General features: G+C 36.8%; 3 protein-coding genes across 7 annotated transcripts; 1 reads left to right on the top strand and 2 right to left on the bottom strand.

The window, feature by feature from the left end:
- Nucleotides 1–1,010: 1,010 nt before the first annotated feature.
- Nucleotides 1,011–18,242, bottom strand: LOC124298650 (uncharacterized). Of its 4 annotated transcripts, none has more exons than XM_046750937.1 (11): nt 18,039–18,242; nt 16,473–16,603; nt 15,992–16,120; nt 15,734–15,900; nt 14,699–14,915; nt 11,779–14,562; nt 11,309–11,689; nt 7,998–10,496; nt 7,671–7,791; nt 7,065–7,384; nt 1,011–3,375 (listed from the first exon to the last, which is right to left on the bottom strand). In XM_046750937.1, exons 2-11 carry the CDS (start codon nt 16,477–16,479, stop codon nt 3,317–3,319), a joined length of 6,684 nt encoding a protein of 2,227 aa, XP_046606893.1. In that variant the 5' UTR covers nt 16,480–16,603; nt 18,039–18,242; the 3' UTR covers nt 1,011–3,316. The 4 variants fall into 4 exon arrangements, with proteins under 4 accessions (XP_046606893.1, XP_046606895.1, XP_046606892.1 ...); XM_046750939.1 differs by having other exon boundaries at nt 7,065–7,339; nt 16,473–16,606; XM_046750936.1 differs by having other exon boundaries at nt 16,473–16,606.
- A 607-nt stretch (nt 18,243–18,849) lies between these two features.
- Nucleotides 18,850–19,676, bottom strand: LOC124298655 (cytochrome c oxidase subunit 6C). Its single transcript, XM_046750952.1, has 3 exons — nt 19,549–19,676; nt 19,099–19,250; nt 18,850–19,019 (listed from the first exon to the last, which is right to left on the bottom strand). The coding sequence occupies exons 2-3, from the start codon at nt 19,248–19,250 to the stop codon at nt 18,947–18,949; spliced, it is 225 nt and encodes a 74-aa protein (XP_046606908.1). The 5' UTR covers nt 19,549–19,676; the 3' UTR covers nt 18,850–18,946.
- An 860-nt stretch (nt 19,677–20,536) lies between these two features.
- LOC124298652 (GDP-D-glucose phosphorylase 1-like) lies at nt 20,537–23,274 on the top strand. 2 transcript variants are annotated; one of them, XM_046750946.1, is made up of 6 exons: nt 20,537–21,631; nt 21,709–21,832; nt 21,908–21,989; nt 22,124–22,226; nt 22,308–22,623; nt 22,733–23,274. In XM_046750946.1, the coding sequence occupies exons 1-6, from the start codon at nt 21,419–21,421 to the stop codon at nt 22,873–22,875; spliced, it is 981 nt and encodes a 326-aa protein (XP_046606902.1). In that variant the 5' UTR covers nt 20,537–21,418; the 3' UTR covers nt 22,876–23,274. The 2 variants fall into 2 exon arrangements, with proteins under 2 accessions (XP_046606902.1, XP_046606901.1); XM_046750945.1 differs by having other exon boundaries at nt 20,616–21,631; nt 21,709–21,989.
- The last annotated feature ends 1,090 nt before the right edge of the window (nt 23,275–24,364 follow it).

Genomic DNA, 24,364 nt, shown 5'->3' on the forward strand with positions numbered 1-24,364 from the left:
TTCACTTAACTACAAGGATATTTGAAAATATGTACACGTGAAGCTTGCCTCGTTTATAATCTATACAGTTATATAAATGTTATATGCAATAATAAAATTGTAACATAATAATACCTAGTCTAGCTATCTACTGTCAATGGAAATATTTTACATCGAAATTACAATTTTCATTTATCTGCAATAATTTTTAAATTCATATTCTATATAGCTACATTTTACATTACACTTTATCCCATCCTAACATACGTTATGGATCAAATTAAAATTAAAAGTATTTCTTATATTCATTTGTATCCAAGCTATGTACACTTCGTTCCTGATTTTTATTAAAGTAAAACGGTAATATTCTACTATATACAATAGGTCATAGGCGATTGAAGCAGTTCTTACTTCAATACACGAGTTTTAAGCTAGATAATTATTATCAGAAAATGAGAACTTATAACAGCAACAATAATTATGTACAGGGGAAATTTTTTTAGCCAGACAACTGAATAGTCCCTATACACACGTGATGCCCATTAATTGATTTCTGATTTGCAAATTCTTTAAACAGACCGAAAACTTCCATGGAAAGTAAATTGAAAATGCTTTAGTAGAGACTTTTCATGTAAAATAGAAGGATCTTGGATGAAATTTTTTTTTACACAATGACACATTTTTGACGGAAGCTTGCTTGCTTGCCTCGTTAGTTTTCTACTTCCAACTTATGACGTACTTACAAACATTTTGTACAAAAGGTGCAAAATGATTAGTTTGTTGCGGATACTTGTATTGATTACAATTGGCTCATTGTGTCACGAGACTAAAGACATTCGAAACTCAATGCATCAAATGAAATCTCGCAATAATAATATTAAACGAAAGGACCTATAATTATAAATCAACGAATGTTTCGAAGCAAAAAATGAGGAGACAAGATACGATATGGAGGTAAATTTATAACGGTTTGAGAAAATATTTAAAAAATAATGGTAGGGTTTTGCAATTACCATTAATAATCTCGATAGTTAAATTGTAAACTAATTTATTCTTAATCATCATAAGAAAGACAGATAGCTACACAAGGCTGCATTATCATCAATTTCATATAGTTTAAAAGATTTAATTTACATTTACATGTTATAAAACTAGATGTATTTCTTGCGAAAAAAAACAATATTCTAGTAGTTCTCATACCTATATCATGTGTGATAATGTTAAAGAGAAATTATTTAAAACATGTACTTAGATAGTTTTTTTTTCATTTTCATTCAATTTTTTTTTAAACAGCTAATAGTAGTGACAGTGGAGTTGCAATGATATTTATTATATAATTACTAATTTAATAAAAATTTAACAGTTTCTATATTTACAAAGGGAGATGCACGAGTGTCTATACAAGAAATTATTTACAAAATATATTCATTCATATATTACCTATCAAATTAACACTGTATTAATAATTTTTTTTTATTATTATTATCATCATTTCCGTATATTTATGCATGAATCATTAATCATATATCCCAGTGTTCCTCTTACTTTTTATAAATAAAATAAATCCTTTGTTAATTTTTCCTATAACCCAGCCCTGCACGAAGTACTAATTCGAGGCAGCATTACCACCAACAGACTATGTTTACAAGGTTCAAAAACAAAAATAAGCAACCGTATTTAGTAGAAATACATTATCGATAGAAAAATATTTCAATTCAATGATTGTAATTGTCAACTCTCTGTCATCATTACCACAAGGAACTCAAAAGAGTTATTGCGGTTTTCTTTATCTTTTTTGCTTTTTTATCAGATAGAAAGAAATTATATTATTTACATGCTATAACCGAAGATATGGCCAATATCTCAGAATCTTTGTCATATATGTTGTTACATAGAAAATAGATGCTGGATGGCAGTAACTGGGTGAGAAAAAGAAAGGAAAAAAAAAAATAAAAAATAAAAAATATGCAAAGAACGGTATATACACATATATATGTTTCTAGATTTTTACAACTGTAACCGTCACGATAGTAATATATTTAAGAATATAGTATGAACAGTAACAAAATAAATTAACAAGAAGTCCTTATTGATTAGACAACTATAAACACAGTCTGCTGGCAAAGGATACCTAAACAATCATCACCTAAACCAAGATAGAAATAATTATTTTGTCACAAGTGTACAGTTGATTCACCATGTTACGGCAGTAACAACAGTTTCAAATTCATAGTCTTCATGGAGCGTTACATTCGCAAATTGTGTTAGACGAATACTAGAATGAGCAAAACAGATGCCTTGGATACCTGGGCAATATAGTACGAAAGTTTTCACTGTACATTCTGAATGTTGAGTGTGATATCATGTGAAATTTGAACAAGAAATTTGGATTGCCGAATTTTAGGTACATGTCTCAATGTTTTTGCGCCACTCTGGTACTCCAGACGTCCTCACAAGAGGCAATATCATTCAACTTTTAAGCAGATAGAACCCATGTAGACGAGGCATTGTTACGATTTTTCCGTGTGATGTAAACACTGGCGCAATCGAATAGCGTGCAATAATTTAGAGTTAATCTAAATAACTAAATAGTACTACCGAATGGTGAGGTAAATGGAAGAATGCTGGATAGCAACGGATAAAAGGCAGAACAGAGTTCTAGAGTAAGAAAACTAGTTTCACCAAAGTTTTTTACACTATGATTTTCTTTTCCCAAGTTATTATTTCATGTCACAAAGCCATGCGAAGTTCAATCGATTTCACATACTTTTGTAAATACAATTATTTCGCGCTTCAGTGAAGCATTTTAGGTAAACCTGAGAAGAATATCCATTATGAAAGTTTAGTTTGGCAGCAAAGCCGCAGGATTGGCGGAATGTATTCATTGAGTTTTGAAATAGAACCGACGTCGATACATCGACTCGATGTAAGACGGAAAAGAAAGAAAATTGCAATTATAATTGAAGAAGAAAGTCTACCTAGAGTGGGTTGAAATGATTTCGGTGCCGCGTAATTCACTATTTGAAATAAGCGGTCTAACAATTTTATCCCCTCAACGTTTAAACTACAGAAAGAAGAAAATGCTCAATTATAATCCAGGTATCGAGGAGGAAAAGAGTGAAATCTGCGTTATTACTCGCCATCCAACACTAGTCCAGTTACTGTACACTCGGGCAACACTGTATTGACATTGTGCGTTATTATTGATGCTACATAGTCACCAGGTGGGGTCCAGCCACACAGCAATTGAACTAACATTGTTAACAGACAGACAAATAGACAGACGAGCCCTGACTAGCGACGGTAGCTAATCGCTGTCAAGGTCGCTCCCCGAAGGTCATTTGGTCTCTCGCGATATTCGCCGCCTTTTCGCCTGCTTCGCCTTCTCGACTGTCACTAAAACACCACTCGTGCTATACAAGGTGTTTGGCATTACAGTAGAACCTAAGAGTCTGGATACAAGTAAGCACACTGGGTAGTGAGAAAATTGAAGATGCTTGACAAAATTGATCTCGTTTTGTAACACAGACGGTACACGATTGGAAAAGATGGACTCTGAATATTAAGATACTCTGTACGCTAGTACTAATATAATATCATTACTACCTTTAATAATAATAGTACGAAAAGAATAATATTTTATTACATCCAGCACTCTTCCTGTGCACTTGTATTGCAATACACAAGGTATTTACACTATCCGTTACAAATATCGTTCATTATCATATTTTGCTAAGTAATTCTTAACAAAATTAGAAATCCATATAAAATAATCTTTGTCATATACGGTCAGTATGAGATGTACTGAATTGACAGTAGGCTACTTGCTCGCGATCCCATTCTTTCAAATGCTTTATTAAGGGTACGCATCAGTGGAACTCTATAAGTTTTTTGATTTCCTTGAAACTTAAGGAGGTTTACGTAAATCTAATGGTAATCGAAGATTTCAACTTTGAGGCTTGAAATTTTACAATGTTATAAAAAAAAATATATTATACATTTATCCTCGAAAATATTTATGGATTCACTATCTAATTATTCAGAAGAAAGTTAATAAAAACCACATTATTTAAAATTCTTCTACACAGGTTCCTATGGCAGAAACATTCCAGTGGTGCCGTTTCGTATTTTTTTAACACAGATCTTTCCAACTTTGAATAACTAAAAACAAATATAAGAAAACTGAATATGTACCAAGTACAATCATATATTTACTAACCCTTATTAACGGTAAAAATAACTTTCAAAAAAAAAAAAAAAGAATTAAAAATTTCTGTTTTGAAGTTGACAAGGAATGGCGACATAGACGATCGAACACACACACACACACGCACGCACGCACGCACGCACGCACGCACACACACACACACACACACACACACACAGTGTGAATTGCTACCGACAGAATGATCCGCCGTCTACTATAGTTTAATGCACATGCGCTACAATCTGAGATGACTTAATTGCCAGGGTGACCAACCGTCATGAACATAACTTCAAAAATTTCGACAGTTGTCACTTGCAATTGTGTTCAACATCGACGGCTATCAAAATTTTCTAGTTTACATACATAGCGGTGAACTAGCATTTAAATATATTACAGTTGGTCACCTTAGCAAACAACTGTTCCTGGATTGGAGCGCATTTCCATTAAGGATGTACAAGCATGTATACTGTGTCCAACGAGAGACCAACCTAGAGTTGCGCAGGTTCGGACGAAGTGGGGGTCGGGTGGGGATGGTGGAGTTCGCTACTCAATATCGTACTTATAATATTGTACACTTGTGCCTTGCACCAAAAGTGCACTCCGTAAAAGGACTAATAAATTAAATAATATGACCATCGCGGTCTCATATATCTCAAATAAATATTCTCCTACATCCTTGTCCATGTTTTCTGTCATTGTATGTATTAATCAATTAAAATAATAAAACCATAATTGAAATTTCACACGGCCGAACTCACTAGCAATATTGAAGCGACTGATGCTCGACGGTTTGAAATGGTTAAAATGAACTGTCAGGTTTGGAATCAGTCCTTAGGTTTGAAATTAACCGACAGGTTGGAGGACCCGTTCGGTTATCTAGAGTAGGTAAAATGGGAGTAGGTTGGTCTCTGGCTGGACAAAGTATAGGTTGAAATCGTGCTACGTTAATGAAAATCATACAAGTTGTTCTCAGTTTTATCTCAAACCTTGTGTAAAATTTGAAAGCTATTGTCTATACCACACCGGGGTTATTTTACTTTTAATTTGTCGTAATTTTACATTGGACTTGACAGTTTTCCATGGGAATCAATGTAAAATCACAAGCAATTGAAAGTATTATGACTCCGGTATGGTTCAGAGAATCGTTTTCAAATTTTACACAGGTGCTTAAAACAAAAGTTAGAACAATTTGTATAATTTTCATTGACTTGGTACGATTTAGACCTACACGCATGTACATCCCTAAACGGACCATTCTGTTAGCAATTCACATTGTGGAGCGAAGAGGGCTATTGCAAATTTTATTTTGCAGTTCTAGTATAAAAGTATTTTACATACTTTCAATATTTTAAACATAATAAGGCTTCATAAGACAAGTGGTTTTCACACAGTATTAATTAATTTAGTTTCATATGTGTCCGGATGTTATTTAAAATAACGTCAAAATGTAGTGTTGTTTAAAAAGCTCAACACTAGTTTATGTGAATTAAAATTAATGGTAAATTGCAAATTATTGGTATAATTAGGTTGAAACTTGACGATTATCCATTTTCATAGCAATTTATGTTCCCTGCACTCCTCCAATAACTGTGGATTTTTTTGAAATTTCGTCAGCTAAAATTGTACTGCATGAAGCTTTTAGAAAAATATCACTATTTGACTTTATTTACAATAATATGTGGTCACCTATGGAACATAACTTATTAAAACTGGGTAAAAACCACTTGTTTCATAAAGCTTTATTATGATATTAAATTTCAGGCTAATCAAAAGATTACAGATTTTCACTGACGTGTTCCCTTAAACTGCATACTAATAGTATACTATATATACTAACGAGGACCACGCAAATTTTTAATTAGAAAAGTAACATCACAGATGTTTTTACAGAACATTACGAGGGGGAAGAAGAAAAATTGCCGTGGTTGAAGAACACTTCGGACAACTAACGATATTTGGAACTAGGATGAAAATTTGTAGAACTCAAATTAAATTTCAGGGTTCAAGTTTCATATGCCGGTTATTTGGATGTCATTGCTTGTTCAATACATCTTATCTGAATGCCATAAGATATTCGTAATAAGTCCGCAAACAAAAATGTGTCTTCTCTTGTTGATAGTACACATTCGATTACATTATACTTGTTGTACTGACTTATATTTTGCTCTTCTCTTGGGTTCTACTGAGCGCTTATATACATATTTGTAAAAGAAAATAATCCTAGATATGAAAATAACCTACGGCATATCATTTGTAACAAATCACATCTCTAGATATTTCAGTGTATCAGCATTAGTAAAACGAAGATCATCGCAAGTCCTTGTATGTCTCTGTATTAAAAATAATTGGGCCAAATCCATTTATTTAATTTTTTTTGTTTCTTTATTGTGCATTCGAACGGTTCATGAGAATATAATTACGTCATATTTTTTCTTTTTTCAATTGCACAACAATTACTTCTCATTCGACGAATTGAAAACAATAGAGTTGTGACTTCACCCATGCTAAGATATACCTATATGTAGCAAAAACACTGAAATTCAACTGCCTATAACATTTGCAATTGTTACTTTTAGCGAAAGAAAAAATACGCCATAATTATTTCAAGTTATTGTACCAAATGTACTTATCAACATTCGAATTGAAAATTTAGGGTAAAGGCTAATTACTATATCCATCAAAATTCTGTGCAAGCTTTAGAAATGCTACGTTTCAAATACGTTCCTTTCATATGCAGGCTGATCAAGCCTTGACGTTAGACATAGTGGGCAAATTTAAGTCTCTTTGTTATCTTACATGACTATATTCTGTATAATTCATTTCTATTCCTTTCTTTTTCTCTCTTTTTGACGAGGACTTGAATAAGTTTCTTACTCACCGGCTCCACTACGCGTCTTTCTTCTGTTAACATCATCCACGGATCTGGAAGCCCCTCGAGTGTTACCAGCGGGAGTTGCTAATGGCGATGCGGTGTTTTGCCTCACCGACCTGCGTGTCGGGATCTCGCCAATGGATTCATTGCTAGATACGGATGTTCCTCGAAGTCTTTCCTTTCCAGTCGATGCAGACGCTCCGCTAGGTGGCTGTTTGGTAGTCAATAGCCGGCTTTCTCGTTGCACTCTGTTAATAGCATTTGATGTGTTTGATGTGTTGCTAGAAATAATTTGACCTCCCATCACTAGACCGCTTGCAATCATTCTGCAATAAAAATCGTTACATCACCGTGATGTTATTTACAATTAAGGGCTTTCCATCTGTTTTGGTACAAAAATCAGGGTGTGAATTGGAAAAATTTTAAACGAAATTCGGAACTGAAAACTCTATGGAAGCAACAATGGTAAAGTCGGGTATTATGAGACCGTTACATGGCACTGCTTAATGTATAATATGCCAATATGAGAAACGTCACTTTATTACATTCATTAGCTCTCCGCAGAGTGTAAGTTCGTAAAACGGTAAATTGGTATTAACATTCAATATTTACTTGGGATCTCTAGGCTTTGGAGATGCTGCAGGTGCCTCATCCGACATTCGCATTCTTGCTTTTTCCGCTATATCAATCAGCGGTTCGTCATCTGAGGAATCCACATCTACTAAAATTGGTCCTAAAAGTGTTGAAATAGATATCATTATAAATGTAGGAGGTAAAAAATAAAGTACTGAGACCTTGAAAAAAATACCGAGCAATAATAATAAATAAATAAATGAATAAATAAATGGATTAGTGAACATATAACATTGACTAATTTAGGGTATATAAATGAATAGATGAGTAAGTGTGCGAATCTAACAATTAGTTTTTAAAACCCACCTTTTTTTGCTTTTGTCAGTACATTGAAGACTTTTTTACTCTGCTCCTCCTTTGTAGTTACTTGTTTCTTATTAGATCCACATTCTTCAACCCCCATATAAGCTTTGATTAATTCCGCAGCATTTTCCGAACATTTCCGTTTTCCCGGTCTGGGCTGAGGATCGTCCGCTGTACTTGATGCAACAGAACTTTCGCTTTCTTGTCTTTTTCTCTTACCAATTTTGGCTGTTGAGGCATTAGGCGATAACTTTGACACACCCATTTTTGGGCTTGCCTTAGCAAAGGGTGATATGCTACGGCGTTCTTCTATTTTATTCTGGCCATGTGGACTACTTTTCGGCGTTTTAACAATGTCAGGACTGTTCAGTTTCTGCGATCTCGTTCTCAGCGATCTCTTTTCAGTATTTTCTGCGGGAATCTCTATCAGAAGCTGTTCTAATAGTGATTTTGGCTTAACATAATCGTTTGAATTGTTTGAGTTTAATCGATCGAGGAAATGTGAATCTTCGTTATCTTCTATGCATATCACATCTTGTCGACCTTCTAGTTCCTGTTTTCTTCTACGTTTCCTCTTGGCGTGATCTACTTCGCTGGTCTCTACCTCCTGGTTATGCGCTGCTGGACTGGGGGTTTCGTCTCGTTGCAAAACTACTGGATTAGAGTACGTATATAGAGGAGGAGTAATTCTAATTGGCTGAGGATCGTCGACTGATGGCGATTCGATGCCAACATTTCTTTCTGTCGCAACGTCACTGACAATTTTTTTAACCAGTTCATCGTTCGCCTTGTGTAAACAAATCGGCGACGATTCTTTAACCGCGAGTTGTTGAGTTTGTACATTGGACATCTGATTCTTATCTGTTTCTACTTTATTGCCAAGGGTTGAATTCAAAGGGTGAGCCGAATTGTTGGGCAAATCAACTTGCCTGGTGTCGTGCAACTTTACATCTAAATTTGGTTCAGTTTTAATATCCGGTGTAAGAGTTTGTATGTTTGAGCATGTGTTTTCTGCCTTTAGATTAGCTTGAATTAACGTCGGTTCGATTTTATCGTTTTTAACTTTACTGTACGCCACATGATTTTGTATTACAGGCACGCCATTGTTGTTATTTTGTCCGATAGGACTGTCGCTTAAAATATTTGCACAACTGTCGTCCGACGAAGTCTTTGAGTCCTTATTGGACGACTGTTGGACAACGTTTGATTGTTCATGACTAACATCTACTTTGTTTAGTTCATTTTGGTTATTTAGATTAACAGAAGTATCTAATTTAAGGGGTTTCACTCCAAAACTATCCACAAGTGAAACATCTTTGATCTCTGTATTTGTACACTGTAAAAGTTTGTCACAGCTCAATTGAGTCAGCACGGAACTTGGCGCAACGGTAGTCGAGGCTGTGACCAATGGACTTGCAATATTTTTACTATTGTCTGTAACTTCTGCACCTGCGGCAGACGCTGCTTTGTCGTTGTCTTGCGACTTGGCAAACGCTGCTTTTTCACTAGACACATTAATAACACTACGCTCACTTGAGTTTCCAGCTGTGTCATGTTTCAAACGATTTTCTAGATAACTAGCAACTGACACGGGACTTAGTCTTTTCGGATCACCAGTTTTTAGAATTTCCGAGTTTGAACACATATTACTATCGCTAGTCGAGGAAGGCACGTTCTTATTGGTTGTCTGCATTGGGGTTTCACCTTGAATCGCGTTTTTATTTGTAGATTGAGGTATGGACTCGGTTGTTGGTCTGTGCAATGGGGATTCCCCTTGGTTAGGTGATTTTTCCGACAGCGCGTCCATCGATTCTATACCGGAATCCTCACCTCCACCGCCATTGCCAACTCTTTCCGCACTCGCATCGACACCCAGTCCAACAGGTACCGTATTTTCGAGCAATTTCTGCTTGACTTTTGCTTCCGTCACGTTAATATCGCCTATCGGCAATATCGGCTTAACGGATAGATCAATATTTTGAACTCTACACGGCTGTTCAGTGTTGGTGACCGGTGTATTCTGTGAGTTCTTCAACAGACTGATGCGTTGCATGTTTTCTAACTTGGTCACTGTCCCTGGTCTTTCGGACTGCGATTTTATTATGTGATTCTGAACAATCTTTTTATGCACTTGTTCCACCTTATGCCTGTTCAAGTTCGGGTTAACTTCGTTCTTCCCAGATACGTGATTCTTCACCTTAGCAACGATGTTGTGAGTCTTATTCACAGCGGTCGAATTCATCTTAGCACCTAGTCTCTCCGTCTCAGTTTTAATTTTAGCAACCTGATCCGGTAACCTGTCTTGCGGATTTTTAGACACACCGTCAACCGCACAGGGAGCTGAAGGTTTACTTTCAAGGTTACTTTCGAGGCTGCTCGGAGGATTTGCAATAAAATTCTCATTGTCACAACTCGAATTGATCTTTGGATTTGAATTTTGAGTTAGACCGTCGGAAACACTCTTATGACTGTGGAGCTGTGTCATCTCTGCACTCTGAGATTCTGTAAAATAATACAGTATTAAATACGCCACAATGGAACACCGAATGAAAAGGTCTTGATCATGGATTTTACAAGGATGAAATTACTAACGTTAACGTGACAAAATATTCATGAAAAATCAACCATTTGTAATTTCACAATGACTGACGAGGTGTTATGTATTCAGAAGGTGAGACTTGTTTTGCTATATTATGGTTTACTGAATTTCTGATTTTTCAAAAACTTATTCATAACATTTTCCTCAGAATGCATCATTACGTTATTGTTGCCATTTTCAATCTCATTCGACTTGGCTAATTTGGAAAATTTGTAGTATAGTCGTTCAGAATAGTACTTTATGCAACATATAGCGAAAACCAAGGAATGGTGATGAGTCTGTGAGTGAGCCGGAGACAAGAGCGGAGCTCGCACATGAATCACCATTTTCCAATTTTGTCACTAATTGTATATAGTATTCTTTATCATGAATACGTCAAAAACGTGTTTTGATGTCCGTAACATATGCCTGAAATGGTCTGCAGCATTAGCTGTGTATCAGACCTAACCTCACTTGGTTCGCTTGAAGTGTGTATGTATAGCGATGCACAGTTTTTCTCAGTGGTGCACAGCACTATATATGACAAAGTGCAAACGCATAGCGGTGCACGGTGCTTTATAATTGGAATTTCGACGCATGTGTGATGAAAAACAAAATTTATAAATGCAATTTTTCGTGTTTAGCCATTGATCAAAAACACGTAATAAATTGTAATTTGACTCAACTTTACACAGTCTACGAACGAAAAATGCACAATTAAGATGATATATAATACCTGCTAAACGTAGATCCTTCTCGTCCACTGAACTCAGTCGTCTCTTTTTTTCGTGACTAACAAGGTCTTTTTTGATTCCGTTGATTTCAGTTAATCTGGATGTCACTACGCTCAATGCATTTGCTGTTTCACTTACAGTTCTGTTAATGTCACTATCACTAGTTCTTCGAACCTCTCCAACTTTTTTAACCTTATGTGGAACATTTTCGGTTAATGCTGACTCAGATTTCTTTATAGGTTGTCCCGGATTTCCTTTGTAACCGAATTTGCGCCATTTCATCTGGTTGTCCAAAATTCTCCCACCAGATAATAAATTCTGCTCACGATATAAGCCGTCGTTGGTCTCCGATTTCTTCTTAGAATCTCTTCTTTTGGTCTTGCCTAAATAGAAAATCAATTTTCGTTCAACTTTTTTTTACAAGAACATCATTAATTAAAAAATAACGTAAATTTTATTGCAGAATATTTACCTCCTCCAATTTTATGTTCACTCGTATGGTTTTGAACCTCAGTTTCCAATTGGGTTTTAGCCAAAACTGGCTGAGAGTTTGCTGTTGGATTTAAAATCTTATGCTTGACAGGCGACGGTATTCTACTGTTGAGCGGTATGTCATCCACGTCGCTGGTTTTGCTGGAACTGGGTTTTGCTGTAACTGTCTGTAGTTTCGATACATCCAATGGCGAATCTTGCTTCGAGGCATTTGCTTTATTCATGACGGTTTGAAGCGCACTGTTCATTTTTGACACAGAGTGAGTGCTGTTGATGATGGTTGAATTTGATAACGGAAATTTAGATATGGACGAAGTACCGATTATCATACTTAAAGATGACTTTTTTTGAAGTAATTTATTACCATCCGTGGATTCTTTCATTTTCTTCAGCTTACCACGTCGTTTTATCGTTAAAGATTCAAATTCACCTTCCTTCAAAGCTTTTTTTTCCTTCTTTCTGATTTGAACTACGGATGCGTTGCGACCTCTTAAAGAGATGTGTAACGGAGGCACTCTAGGTTCATCACCGGCTGGACCTGAACTTTGGATACCGGCCGAAAATATTTTATTCACAGACTTGTCAGCTTTCCTAACAGGCGGCATATTAACAAATGAGACGTCGACTTTGTAGGCGGGTGTAACTGGTTCAGATTTCTCCAGTTTCAGACGGAGCTTTATTTTCTCACCCGGCATCGGACTGTGAGCCAATTCCCTGCTGGACTTTATTCTGTTGTGTTTCATACTGCCCTCGCTGGCCGTGGATTTCACTGTCGTTTCAGAGTCGGATTGATCTGTATTTGTGGTGGTGTCGTTTCTTCTTGAGAAATTACTGTCCGCGTCATCATCCGAAAAAATGGAATTTGATCTGTCGTTAGACGGAGATGGAAAAGAAAAGAAATCATCCTGATTGTCGACCGCACTCTCTGGTTCCGAATCCGAACTCTCACTTGGCATCGGCTCCAAGAGCCCGGTCAATGGGTTTATTAAGAATTGCCTGACTTTTCCTGTCGACGTGTATTCCGGTTCAGGCTCTTCCTCCGCCTTAGATGGTTCTGGCGCAGCCGCAGTATTCGCCGTTGCTATGCTGGCAGGTACAGCAACATGATTTAATCGAGGCACATTTTGTGAAAGCGTTCCAGTAGGCTGACTGGGACCAACATTGCGCTGAGCGGTATTAACTTGAGCACCTTGAGGAACGGCACCGTTTTGAACATTCCAAGCCGACCCGCTGTTTCCCGCAACATTGGAATAGTTTCTGCTAAGAATATTCTGACTCTGACCATAACGAAAATCTGTCGTTGCACCTGTATTGACGTTCATGTTTTTTAACTGATTATGGTGCAGCTGCTGCTGTACGTTTAGCATCTGATTTTGCTGCCCTAAATGTGATGGCTGCGATTGAGGCTGTGGATGTTGTTGATTCTGTTGTTGTGGCGTTGCTTGTCTGGGATAAGGCGGAGGGGTCGCCTGACGCACGTTTCCCAAATAGTTCAGCCTCTGCTGAGGGGTATTAATTCCCGATCCAGAGTGCATCATTTGTTGTTGGAGGATCTGGTGATTTCCAGCTGCTTGCTGCACCTGAGAATTGTTGCCCTGTTGCTCGTTTATCGATGACTGGGAGGTTGCTCCGCCTTGTTGTTGAATCAATTGGTTGTTACTACCACTTTGCTGTCCCAATTGTTGTTGAGCTTGAATCACCTGCTGCTGCTGTTGGATTACTAATTGTTGTCGCTGCTGGAGAGAAGTTCGAACCTGTTGATTGCTTAGTGAATGTTTTATCGGCATTGATTGATTTTGTATTCGTATCTGAGATGGCCGATAGGCTAGTTCTTGTCGGATTGGAAACTTTTGTTGTATTTGTACTTGGTTGTGTATAGTTGGCGCCTGCATTTGGTGGGAGTTTTGTGTCAAAGGCAAGGTTTGTCCTGTACTAATCACATTTCCGGAGTGCTGTTGAGCTATCGCTGTCTGTTGATTAACATTTACGGTAGCAAATGCCGAAGGTCCAGAATTCCGCGTTAAGTCCGGAACAATGCTCGACGCCCCCAGTAAATCTTCCGTTTTCAACGATTCCAAACTTGGAGGCGAGTCGTTTGGCGAGTTTATATTATCTTTCCTTCTGGCGATCGGTTTCTTAGTTGGCCTCATACGGTTCACGTTTCCTGCACTTTCCACAGCAGCCGGAGGTAGCATTTTCTGACTGGTCATCACGTTGTTGGAATGCGAACTGCCGTCGTTTTGTAATAGATTGACCAACAGTGGGCTTGACAATGCGACTTGATTACCACTGGCGTTAGGGTTGTTGGTTAAACTACTACCATTGGTAGATGACAAACTCGTCACCGTAGCGTTGACCTGTTTGTATTGATTGGTCAACTGGCCTGCTGACACTGGCAGGGATGTCGTGTGACCAGTGCTCAGCGACGTTACCGTTATCAGACTATCTTGTGCAGGATATGGTGGCGGTGGTTGTGTATGATGCTTAAATTGCACTGCATTTTTAACGGCACCAGCAGCCTGGGATTCGCGACTATGTACAGCTTGGGCAGCATGTGTCATGCTAGCGAACGGAAATGGGCCGTTGTAGTTGTTTCTCGGCGATGTGCCGGATGTCGTCGTGGATTGGCTGCCAGAAATCCCGCTAGTGCTACTCCCCGGAGTTGGTTGTGCTGATTTTGCGAGAAAGGGTGGAATCGGATCGCAATCCGTCGGGGCTACAACATTCGGCGATCGAAACTGAGGAGCCTTTTCTCCTGAAGCACCTGAAACATATTTTTTATTCTCTTTTGGTGTATAGTCGTTACGATATTAAATTTCAATAGTGATAACGGTTGTGACTTAATACTGTCTTGTCATAACGTTATTATGAACTGCAGAAAGTATGTATGTAGTAGTTACCAGCAGCTATTATTTGTGCGACATTGCATAAGGCTGAGGAAATACTGGATGCATTACTGGGCCCGGCAACAGCTGCTGAAGAATCGGATTCCGTGTGAGAGACTTCGATGGCAGATTCACCTTGAGCTTTGGAGCCCCCATCTTGAGTGGATCCAGAACGCAAAACTATTTCTTGCGCTTCTCCACCAAAGTGACTGGCAAGCCTCAGAGATATCACCTAGAATTTCAATAATTACAGACTGTCAGTTTTGGAATAGACATTAGGCATGGTTGTTTGTAAAACAAAACTCAGATTTATAGAATCAATCTTTCGCCGCGTTTTTATTTTGAGTATAGCGAGATCAGGTCAAAATTCTTTTCATTATTGTTAGAACCGTTAAAATTTTTCTTTGTAAACTCAATTGTACTAATATTATTCGCACAAACATGCATAACACAAGATATTCATCATGCGATATATTAAGATCATTTAGAAAAATAAAAAGAAAATTAACTAAAATAAAAGAAGGGTATAACTTTGTTGTACACAGACCATCGAGTGAGCGTTCGTTATAATTTTCGAATCCTCAAAGCTTTGGGTTAACACTGCAGTTTTCGAAACACATGCCGATGAAAATATATTGTCCTGTTAGATTTCCCTATTTGATATATGTTTTGATTACGCAATTGTTGAATTATATTGAAAGCTTTATAAATGCAATGATTTTCATTTTCTCATTTTTTTTTGTTTAATATTTCACATTTTAATCTAGTGTTTCGACTGAAACGTCCGACACTGTATGTTGGCAAATGTGGGTAACAGTGTCTCTGTAAGATCTCGCCATTACGCCACATTGATAGAAGATAAGTACACAGTAATGAAATTTACTAAAAACCATTTATATTTATTGAATATACACTCGCTAAGACATGAATCGTCACTTGCACGATGTAGCTTGGAGTGGTTCGATGATCTACTATCGATAGACAGAGGAGTGGTTGATACTTGAATAAGGTGATTAAAATCAAATTTTGAATAATGATAGAAACGTTTACCTGATCTCCTTCAACTTGAACAGAAAGGATGCCAAGCTGTGTGAGAGTTGCTGAGCCCTGGGCTGCCAATTCTCTTAGACGTAGCGCAGCCTCTCTTGGAATTGAAAATGTTACTCTTACAGAGTTCCATGGCTCCACCTTATCGACACGTAAGCTCTCACCCTTTTCTGAAAAGCGTTTTAAATTGTGTCAAATTTTAATTTTCACCTTGATTCAGTAGAATTTAAATTCAATTGTGTTTTCCCAGAATGTGTTCACCTTGACAGAGCAGGGTTTCGAGACGCTCGACAATAACTTTGAACTTGTGTGCAAATTCTGGGTCCCCGAGATCCCCCTCGCACGTAACCACCGTCTCGATCAGATCACCATCGCTGTCTGCCGCCATGACTTGAAAGAAATTTGATATTAAATAAAGGGAAATGAATCAGATGCTTTATAAACTGAGTGGTAATAATTTCATTTTGTTGTTTTCATATAAATCATATTGAAATTAGTAACGTTATCGTAACGATTCCTTCTGAGGAAGAACTGTTATTTCGCGATTTCGAAAGTATTTGAAATTCAGTTAACCGTAACAAAACAAAGCACACTCATATTTCGGAATCTTAGTTCGTTCAGAATCATAGTAAAATTATAAAAGTAGTGATTTTTTCCACAATGTTTCATTACGGTAATGTTATTAACTTCAACCTCATTTATGTAAAAGGTAGAAATAATGTGTGAAAAAGGCATTACTTACCAACCATCAATCACATAACTACCCGGGGAGCCTGGGGACTTCTTAAAGTACTGCTGTACTGCCTGTTAGTCCACCGAAACAGCCACGTCTCTGTGCCAACCGCCCCAACGCCGTCTCTTTAACACCGTTGCCTACTGAATGGAACAGATATTTTCTCAAAACCTCAACAATTTGGATAATACATTGTTTCAACTAGCATTAACAGGCATTTGCATGGGGAACTTGACTGTGGACTGCTGGGTTTCATTTATTTAAACAATACAGCTGATAGCGAATTCGAAGTGATAATTAAATTTTATGAAACTTTTTCGTCATGACCAATTCTTTTCACACACCTAGTCATATGAATAAATATTTTATAAATAAGCTGTGAATTTTTTACAATTTATCACACACCTGGGGTAAATTCAGCTTTCGACATTTTCACCGTAATAATACAAGTTGTACAGTTATTATTATTGTTATTATGTATGGGTCAATGCATTCAAACCTGTCACAATTTTTGAAGGTCGTAATTAAGTTCAATTCAAGTTCAAAACAGGTTAAAAAACAAAAAATCAATCAAAATAAAAAATAAAACGAGATCTAGCGAAGAGGGAGGGTAAAAACAGGGATCTCAAGATGCTTATGAAATAATAACCCAACATAATATGGTAAGAAATTCAAAAGCTCTCGAGTCTCGTCCGCACTATGAAACAAAATTTTAATGCACCGTAATCACCACTTGCGCATATATTCATATTGATTATAATTAATTGAAGAAATATTAAATAAATACCTATGACTTGGTGAAAGGGGGGAAACTATTGTGAAATAATGATAGCCGTACCAATGATAATTTTAGAACAGGGGGAATAAAAATAATAGATTGAAGGGGGGAAAAAAATTACAAACTAGCTTACAAAGTGGAAACAATCGGCCGAAACACAGTGTATAAACACAAAGTAAGACGAATATAAACCGGGAGGTTATAATATCGCGCATATTAACGAATAAATAATCGAAATGTGATCTGCATTGGAGAGCCAACATGTAAGCAAGTGATTTATTTACGTTAAATTGAATACGAAAGCGAAAATAAAATGATCCGGGTGACACCTTTAGCATTCCCGAACGGCAATTAAAAACTTTTGGGCCACGGTATGGGGGCTCGATTTCTACGGAACCGAAAATAGGTTATAGGTTCAATTTTGGAGCTAGGCGTGTCTTATCAAGAAACGGGCTGGTCGTTTGAATATATTTTAGCGATGAAATTGTAATTCGTGATGAAGGCTCGGAGTAATTTGCGGTAAAATAAGGCGCCTAGATCATTGGATATCGGGGGGACCACCATTTTGTCCGTCGGGGGAGGTGGACGTGAAGTGGGCTCAAAAGCATGCTCAAGATATCCCGTCAATATGGGAAAATGGTCGATTTTCAACTGATTTCAGGACACAAATTCGTTTGGGGAAGACTTCCGTGAAAATTTAAGGAAAACTTGTCAAGTTTGCACAGTTGAGATGGTGGCAACAACCGTAGCGCAGGGCGATTTGATACCGTATGAATACAGGAAAATCTTAACGTTACCCCATTTCTTTCCAACTTCGTGCGGGATTTCTCGCTTCCAAATTACACTGAGACACAGCACCAACACACTTATCTTCCTACAAAATAGAACGCGCTGCCCTTACTTCACTTTATGCTCACTGCGTGCGGCAAAAATCGCGAAAAAACTCGACATAATCGGCAATATAAAGGGACAAGTCATAAAACGCCATGAACAATAACAAGGAGCCGCCATTTGCAATGGAGCCAACTGACATGCGCAAATCAATCCCGCAAGGCGTGCTGGGTAATACTAACGCGCCATCTTGCGAATTATTTAAACATCATCCACCTAACCTCCCTCCCACTCTCCGTTTAATGTAACTTGATTTTGAAGGAATTTGCACATTCTCAATTACTTCTTTCACTTTTGTGATAATTGTTTTATCCACACATACTTCAGAGTTATAGCCGTTTTTTTTAGAATGATGGAATACCCTGTTACCTAAATTTAACGGTTTCTGATACCTACCCGGATGGATCAAGCTTTCATGATTTCTCGTAAATTCTCGACCTTTCAATGCCATGAGCCAGTGGATTTTTCTTTGTATTGTAGCCTTAATGTTACTCATTACTCGATGATACAATTAAATTGAGAGTAAATTTAAAAAAACTTAGTTTCTTTAATGCTTACCAAAGACAATAGAATGCATAATACAGCACCCACTAATTTCTGCAATTCTTAAACCTGCAGTTTACTTATGATCTTCCCACTTGCAACAGGATGTGTAAATCATTATTAAAAATGGAATATAATCTGAGATATTATTAACTCTAAAAAGGTAAACAACGCTTTATTTAAGGTATTTTATTTAAGTGTACAGTAGGGCAGACTGTCGGCGGGTCCAGCCCATTAGAATCTAAACATTTTACATTAAATAAATACTCCTTCACTCAGGACCAACAGATTGAAGCAATCCAGCATTCCTCATTACTTGAAAAGCTTTATCCGCATCGTATGTCCTGTAAAATAATGAAGTTATTCAAATTTATCATGCAATTAATTATACATAACTAAGTGTGCGCAGTTATAGAATCTTACTTGTAAAAATCGGCGTATCTCTGTTTCTTAGGATCAGCATATAAAAATTTAAAAGCAAAAGCTGTGCCCAAACCCACTACCAAAGTCATGATCCCGTGCTTTTTCATGCTGGTGGCCAGAAGACCGCGCAACTGTGGTTTCGCAGCAGCCATCTGTAAAATAACCTCTATTGAATGTAAAGCCAGCATGAATATCAACAATAGACATCGAACTACAGTAAGGTCAGAAAAAGCATTTGTAATTTCAACTGCATCGGGAGGGCATTAACACATATCGCTTGTTGGGAATCGGATAAAGTGACAATCTTTTTTACACAGTTGTTATAATTCATAAACAAGACACATTAATCTGCTGCTTTTTCACACCATTGAAAAAATTCGTTTTACGACAGTTTTATGTAATACATGTATTTTCTCTGAATAGAAAACACAATAATCTGAATCACCTTACATCTAATTATCAACAGTGTTTGAGGGAGCAGTTCTGATCGCCCTGATTCTCTTAACCTCTACCGTTACATAATGGTTCCATAATAAGCTGTAGTTCTACTGAAAATTCCTACATCCAAAGCGTACACGCATCAAACTTTGACTTACGTTAATTTCGAATCTTTCGAACGCACTCTCAATTACGAAGCAACAGATCAAAAACCTGAGAGCCCGATGAACTAGTGCGAAACTAGCTGAGATGTCTGCTAGGATCGAATGAATTAAGAATTAATATTGCTGGAATAGGTCGGGTGGGGGAGGTAAGCTTTCAGGTTCCGCTTGTGTGGACGGCACAAAAAAAATCATTAATACCTTCACTTCCGGTATCGGAGCAAATCAAAGGCGCACCGGTAGAGCTAACCAATTGCGAACAGTAATAATTCCCTAGGGCTCAGTCAGAACTATACGGTCTCGCTTTCAGTCAAACATTCCGATATTAGCTCCCAGTGCTGCCAATAATTGTTCATCTCTTTTGCACTACTGAGTTCGTGGGTAGCTCTGCCTCTGTCCTAGGGAATTTTAGCGCTGCTCGCTAATATCGGAACGTATGTATATATCCCAAAGAGAAACCTGACCTTATACGCTCCCGTTATTCGTGCCCCCGATATTGTAGCGTCCTCTGAAATGAAATAGGTTTTTGGAGATAATTTTCAAGGTGCGTGGTCGGTAAGCGCACGTCGGTAGGCATGCCAGTTTTACCAAGGGATCTTGTATCGTTGATTGTATATTTGATCAACGCCCACTCTGTCGGTCGACTGCCGAAACATAAACTATCACTTATCCAGCCTCCAAGCTTGTCAATTTTATAAAATCGTGCGCCAATTTCCAAAAATTCACAGGTTTTTCTTTTGCGGTGCAATTTTCTTGCATTAGACTCAAATATTTTTGCAGATCTGTGTTCAGAATTGCATATAGAATGGGGCTATCATCGCTTAAATCGCACCAGTGATGCGTAGGCTTGGAGAATAGCCTAAATACATGACACTACATACACTCGAGTTATTTTTTCTAGATTTCGATGACTTTCATGACTTCGTCAGATCCTGTTACTCAGAAATCATCGCATCACAAAGCAACAATTCGTTATGTCGCATCGTTTCGGAGATATATTTATTTTTTGTCATGATCTACCTGTATTTCCTCTTAAATGGTGTATTATATACTCCAATTACTCCAAGCACCTTTCGTAAGCACCCAGCTACCTCAGAAGAATTGGGTTCATATCCAGATATACATAACGGAAAGAAAAAGATGAAGAACTTGTATATGAAACTGCGGTCAATACGCAAGCCTTTGCAGGAAATTGAAATTATGAGCGAAAAATGCCTTAGTAACGTATTCTTTAATGTCCGAAGAATATTAACTTTATATGACGTTTTTCTAATTCGTCCGGTGTATATTCAAATAAATAGTCAAAATTAATGTTTGTAGGTAAGGATTTATTTTTGTTACATCACGTTTGTGACGTAACCTACGACTAAACCGGGATTAACCACGACATTGCGGATATAACCAAAAAGAAAAAAATCCAAAGAAGTCATACACTCTAATTTTTAATTAATTTCCCTAGTATAATTGCCTTTCTATAGGTGGCTGAATAACGAATTGGATACATACTTTTGTATACGCACGTTGTTACATGCATAACGTGGTACACAACACGTATACATTTTCCAGAAGCCACGTGAAGAACAGGTGTGACAACTGTCAAAATGAACTATATAACTTGTTCAAATATCGATCTCTTTTTCAAATTCTAAATGCACTCAAGCAAAAGTGATTGTAAAGTTTTTCCTTCGTAAAAAATCAAATCGAATTCCTCCTACTAAAATATGTCGAAACTTGACGAATCCCGCATTCAAATATATAAATATAAAGCGAACGATTTCAAATTTGCTGTCACGAAAACCGATCAAGGTAATTCAGCATTGGATTTACTGATCACTCAGAAATGGGAAGAGGCACAAAAAAATGGAGTGTTCAAGTACGTTTTGAATATAAGGCAACAAAAAAGGCTGGATGGGAATTATGGCTTTTTAGCACAGGTGATTTTCTTCTCAATTATACATAAATAGATTATATCTTCCATCACTCGGTAAATTGATCAATTAATTTGATTCAGTTGAATACGGAGAGAGGGGAAAAGAGGCGAAAGCCTGAAGACATCTCGTCAATGGCGCAACCCTTTGACCCCAACTTGTTCAACTTTACAAAGATACCAAATCGAGAGATCCTCTTTGATATTGGTAATGGAGATGGAAATGACGTGGTAGCTGCAAACATCAGCCCCATTGAAAATTGCCACAGTCTATTATTTACAGAACGATTCAAATGCCTACCACAAAAGGTCACAGTGTATAGTCTTAAAAGAGCTGTCGATCTGTTACTCCTGAGTAACTCACCGTAAATATGATACTGTATCATATGATCCAATCTTTTTTATTCTAAATACAGATTTCAATCTTAACACAATTATTTTATTTGACACGAGTTAGAATTGCATATTTTAACTGAAAATATTTTATTTTCGTGTTTAGATATCTGAGAATGATGTTCAACAGCTTATGTGCTCATGCATCTGTTAATCATTTACATTGGCATTTGTGCTATTTGAAATATCACATGCCTCTTGAATGTATAGTGAGTAAATTTTTCATGCTCATTAGAACTCACAAACATTATTTTAAGAGCAAATTCATGAAAAATATTTCTCCATTTCAGAAGCTTAGTCATCTTCGAGGTCCAGTGTTTGTGTTACTAGAATTCCCGGCTAAAGGATTTTGTTTAAAATTATCCTCATTTCTGAATCTTAATACTGATAATTTAGTTTCTTGGACATACTTTATTGTAAATTATCTCCAAACATCAAATATTGCTCACAATATTTATATAACAAGAGCTAAAACCAAAGCCGAGAGTGATATCTACGATGACATACGGGTTTACATTTGGGCAAGAAAATCCAGTTCTGGTATCAAATGCACTTTGGACTTTATTCCAGCTGTATGCGAGCTCTTTGGTCACTTATCAATCAAAAGTAATGAAACTAATATCATTTTTTAATGATTAGCGATCATTGATGTATTCGCTGGCATAAGAGAAAAAAATATCTTGCATTTATTCTATCATACACTTCTTCTTTTCAGGTGAACAAGGATATGAAGATTTAACCGAGGATGCAGTGGCCCAAATTTTGGATGATATCACCTCACATTGCTTCTTTGCAGCCAGGGATGATATATTAGGAATGAATTTAGATGAAAAAGGATTAACAATGGATTACTGTTGAACAGTCATTCCTCAGAAAATTCAAATTAACAATCACATTTCTTGTAATTTAATAAAGTGATTTCGATTATTGTATGATATTTAAATCAGGCTACCTTAATGGTTTTTGGTTTAGAAATTTTTTTCGCTACCAAGTAAACTAGAATAACCATATAAAAGAAATAGAAATTATAAAAATACCCATTGATAATAACATAAATCAAGTCTTCTCATGAGCCATAATAAAGAATGATCATACAGAGACTAGGTTCGAATAGATCAATTATATGTAAAGTTTAGTGGATAGTCCAGTATAGCAAGATGATACTGATAAAGATAATAATAGTAATAGAAATATAAATGGAAATAGAAATGATAAACATTACCGGTATTGCAAAAATAAATTCTATTCGTGAGTGGTGATAATTAGTAATTTCTTAGAGCCACTGCAGATTTTGTTTAAGAGCCACTACAGCCATTTTCCATGTAAATCTGTTGAAAAGTGTTTTCAAAATTAGTTGTGCCTTCAAAAGACATTATTTCGCATAGTTTTGCAATGACAAGTATAATGAACACGCTACGTCCGCGTAGTACTAAATTTTTATACATAAATACGCAGAATTTCATATGTAATAGTAGTATAATAACCATTAATATAGCACAGCATTTTTAACAGTTTTATGGTATGCAATGTTTTGGACAGTATGCAGTGAGAGGAACCATAACGTGACATAAAAACCGATGGTTTTTCACTGATTAAAAAAAAAAGAATTAAGCAGTAAAACAGTACAAAGTTAACGGTACTAATAGAAAAAAATACAAGTTCAAAAAGCTGAAATTGGACTGAGGAAAATTTTTCATTGATTTTGTATGATTCCTATTGTTCCACATCTAGATTTGTTTTGATAATTAATTTGTTATTATCTGTTATCCAGATTCCCATTTATATCGTAAGATTCCAAATTTTCCAATTTCTGTTGGTATGGTAACGGCTGCTTGTTTAGTCAATGGACCGAACACGAACGAAGAGTAGCAATTTTCACGCTATTTTCGTGGGATTTTTATGCACTACGATTTGAGATTTATTTTCGCAATTACTTTTTATCTAAGAGGTCGGCTTCTGCTTACACACAATTCCAGGATAGTATAACTCGGAATGCATATTGAAACTTAACTTGGTAAACAGGAACCTATTTGATTAAGTTACAATGGCTGACACAGATGATGACATAGAAAAAGCAGAAAACCTGCCCCAAGATCCTCCACAACCAGTGGTTGATCGGGAAGAAATTGAGCATCAAAGAATCGTCAGCAAAGAAAGACTCACAATGGACAACACGAAGAATGTCACAGAGCATGCAGAACATATAATTCCTGTTCCAGAAACTGTTACACCTGAAGTCGAAACACCAGGGTTAAAAAATCCAGGTATAATTGAGGAAATTTTGTATTGATTCACCGCAGAACTGCTGTACGAGAACTTTGCTAATCTATGTTACTTGTATGAATTT

This window comes from Neodiprion virginianus, chromosome 2 (genome assembly GCF_021901495.1).
Source record: "Neodiprion virginianus isolate iyNeoVirg1 chromosome 2, iyNeoVirg1.1, whole genome shotgun sequence".
Taxonomy (NCBI): Eukaryota; Metazoa; Arthropoda; class Insecta; order Hymenoptera; family Diprionidae; genus Neodiprion; species Neodiprion virginianus.

Excerpts from the sequence above, each read along its gene's own strand:
- LOC124298652 (XM_046750945.1), top strand. The coding sequence starts at position 21,419 with ATGTCGAAACTTGACGAATCCCGCATTCAAATATATAAATATAAAGCG. Across the intron at positions 21,632-21,708 it reads ATTATGGCTTTTTAGCACAG|TTGAATACGGAGAGAGGGGA; the intron begins GTGATTTTCTTC and ends AATTTGATTCAG. Across the intron at positions 21,990-22,123 it reads TTACTCCTGAGTAACTCACC|ATATCTGAGAATGATGTTCA; the intron begins GTAAATATGATA and ends TTTCGTGTTTAG.
- LOC124298655 (XM_046750952.1), bottom strand. The coding sequence starts at position 19,250 with ATGGCTGCTGCGAAACCACAGTTGCGCGGTCTTCTGGCCACCAGCATG. Across the intron at positions 19,020-19,098 it reads AGATACGCCGATTTTTACAA|GACATACGATGCGGATAAAG; the intron begins GTAAGATTCTAT and ends ATTATTTTACAG.
- LOC124298650 (XM_046750937.1), bottom strand. Across the intron at positions 14,916-15,733 it reads TTCAAGTTGAAGGAGATCAG|GTGATATCTCTGAGGCTTGC; the intron begins GTAAACGTTTCT and ends TTGAAATTCTAG. Across the intron at positions 10,497-11,308 it reads GAAGGATCTACGTTTAGCAG|AATCTCAGAGTGCAGAGATG; the intron begins GTATTATATATC and ends ATTATTTTACAG.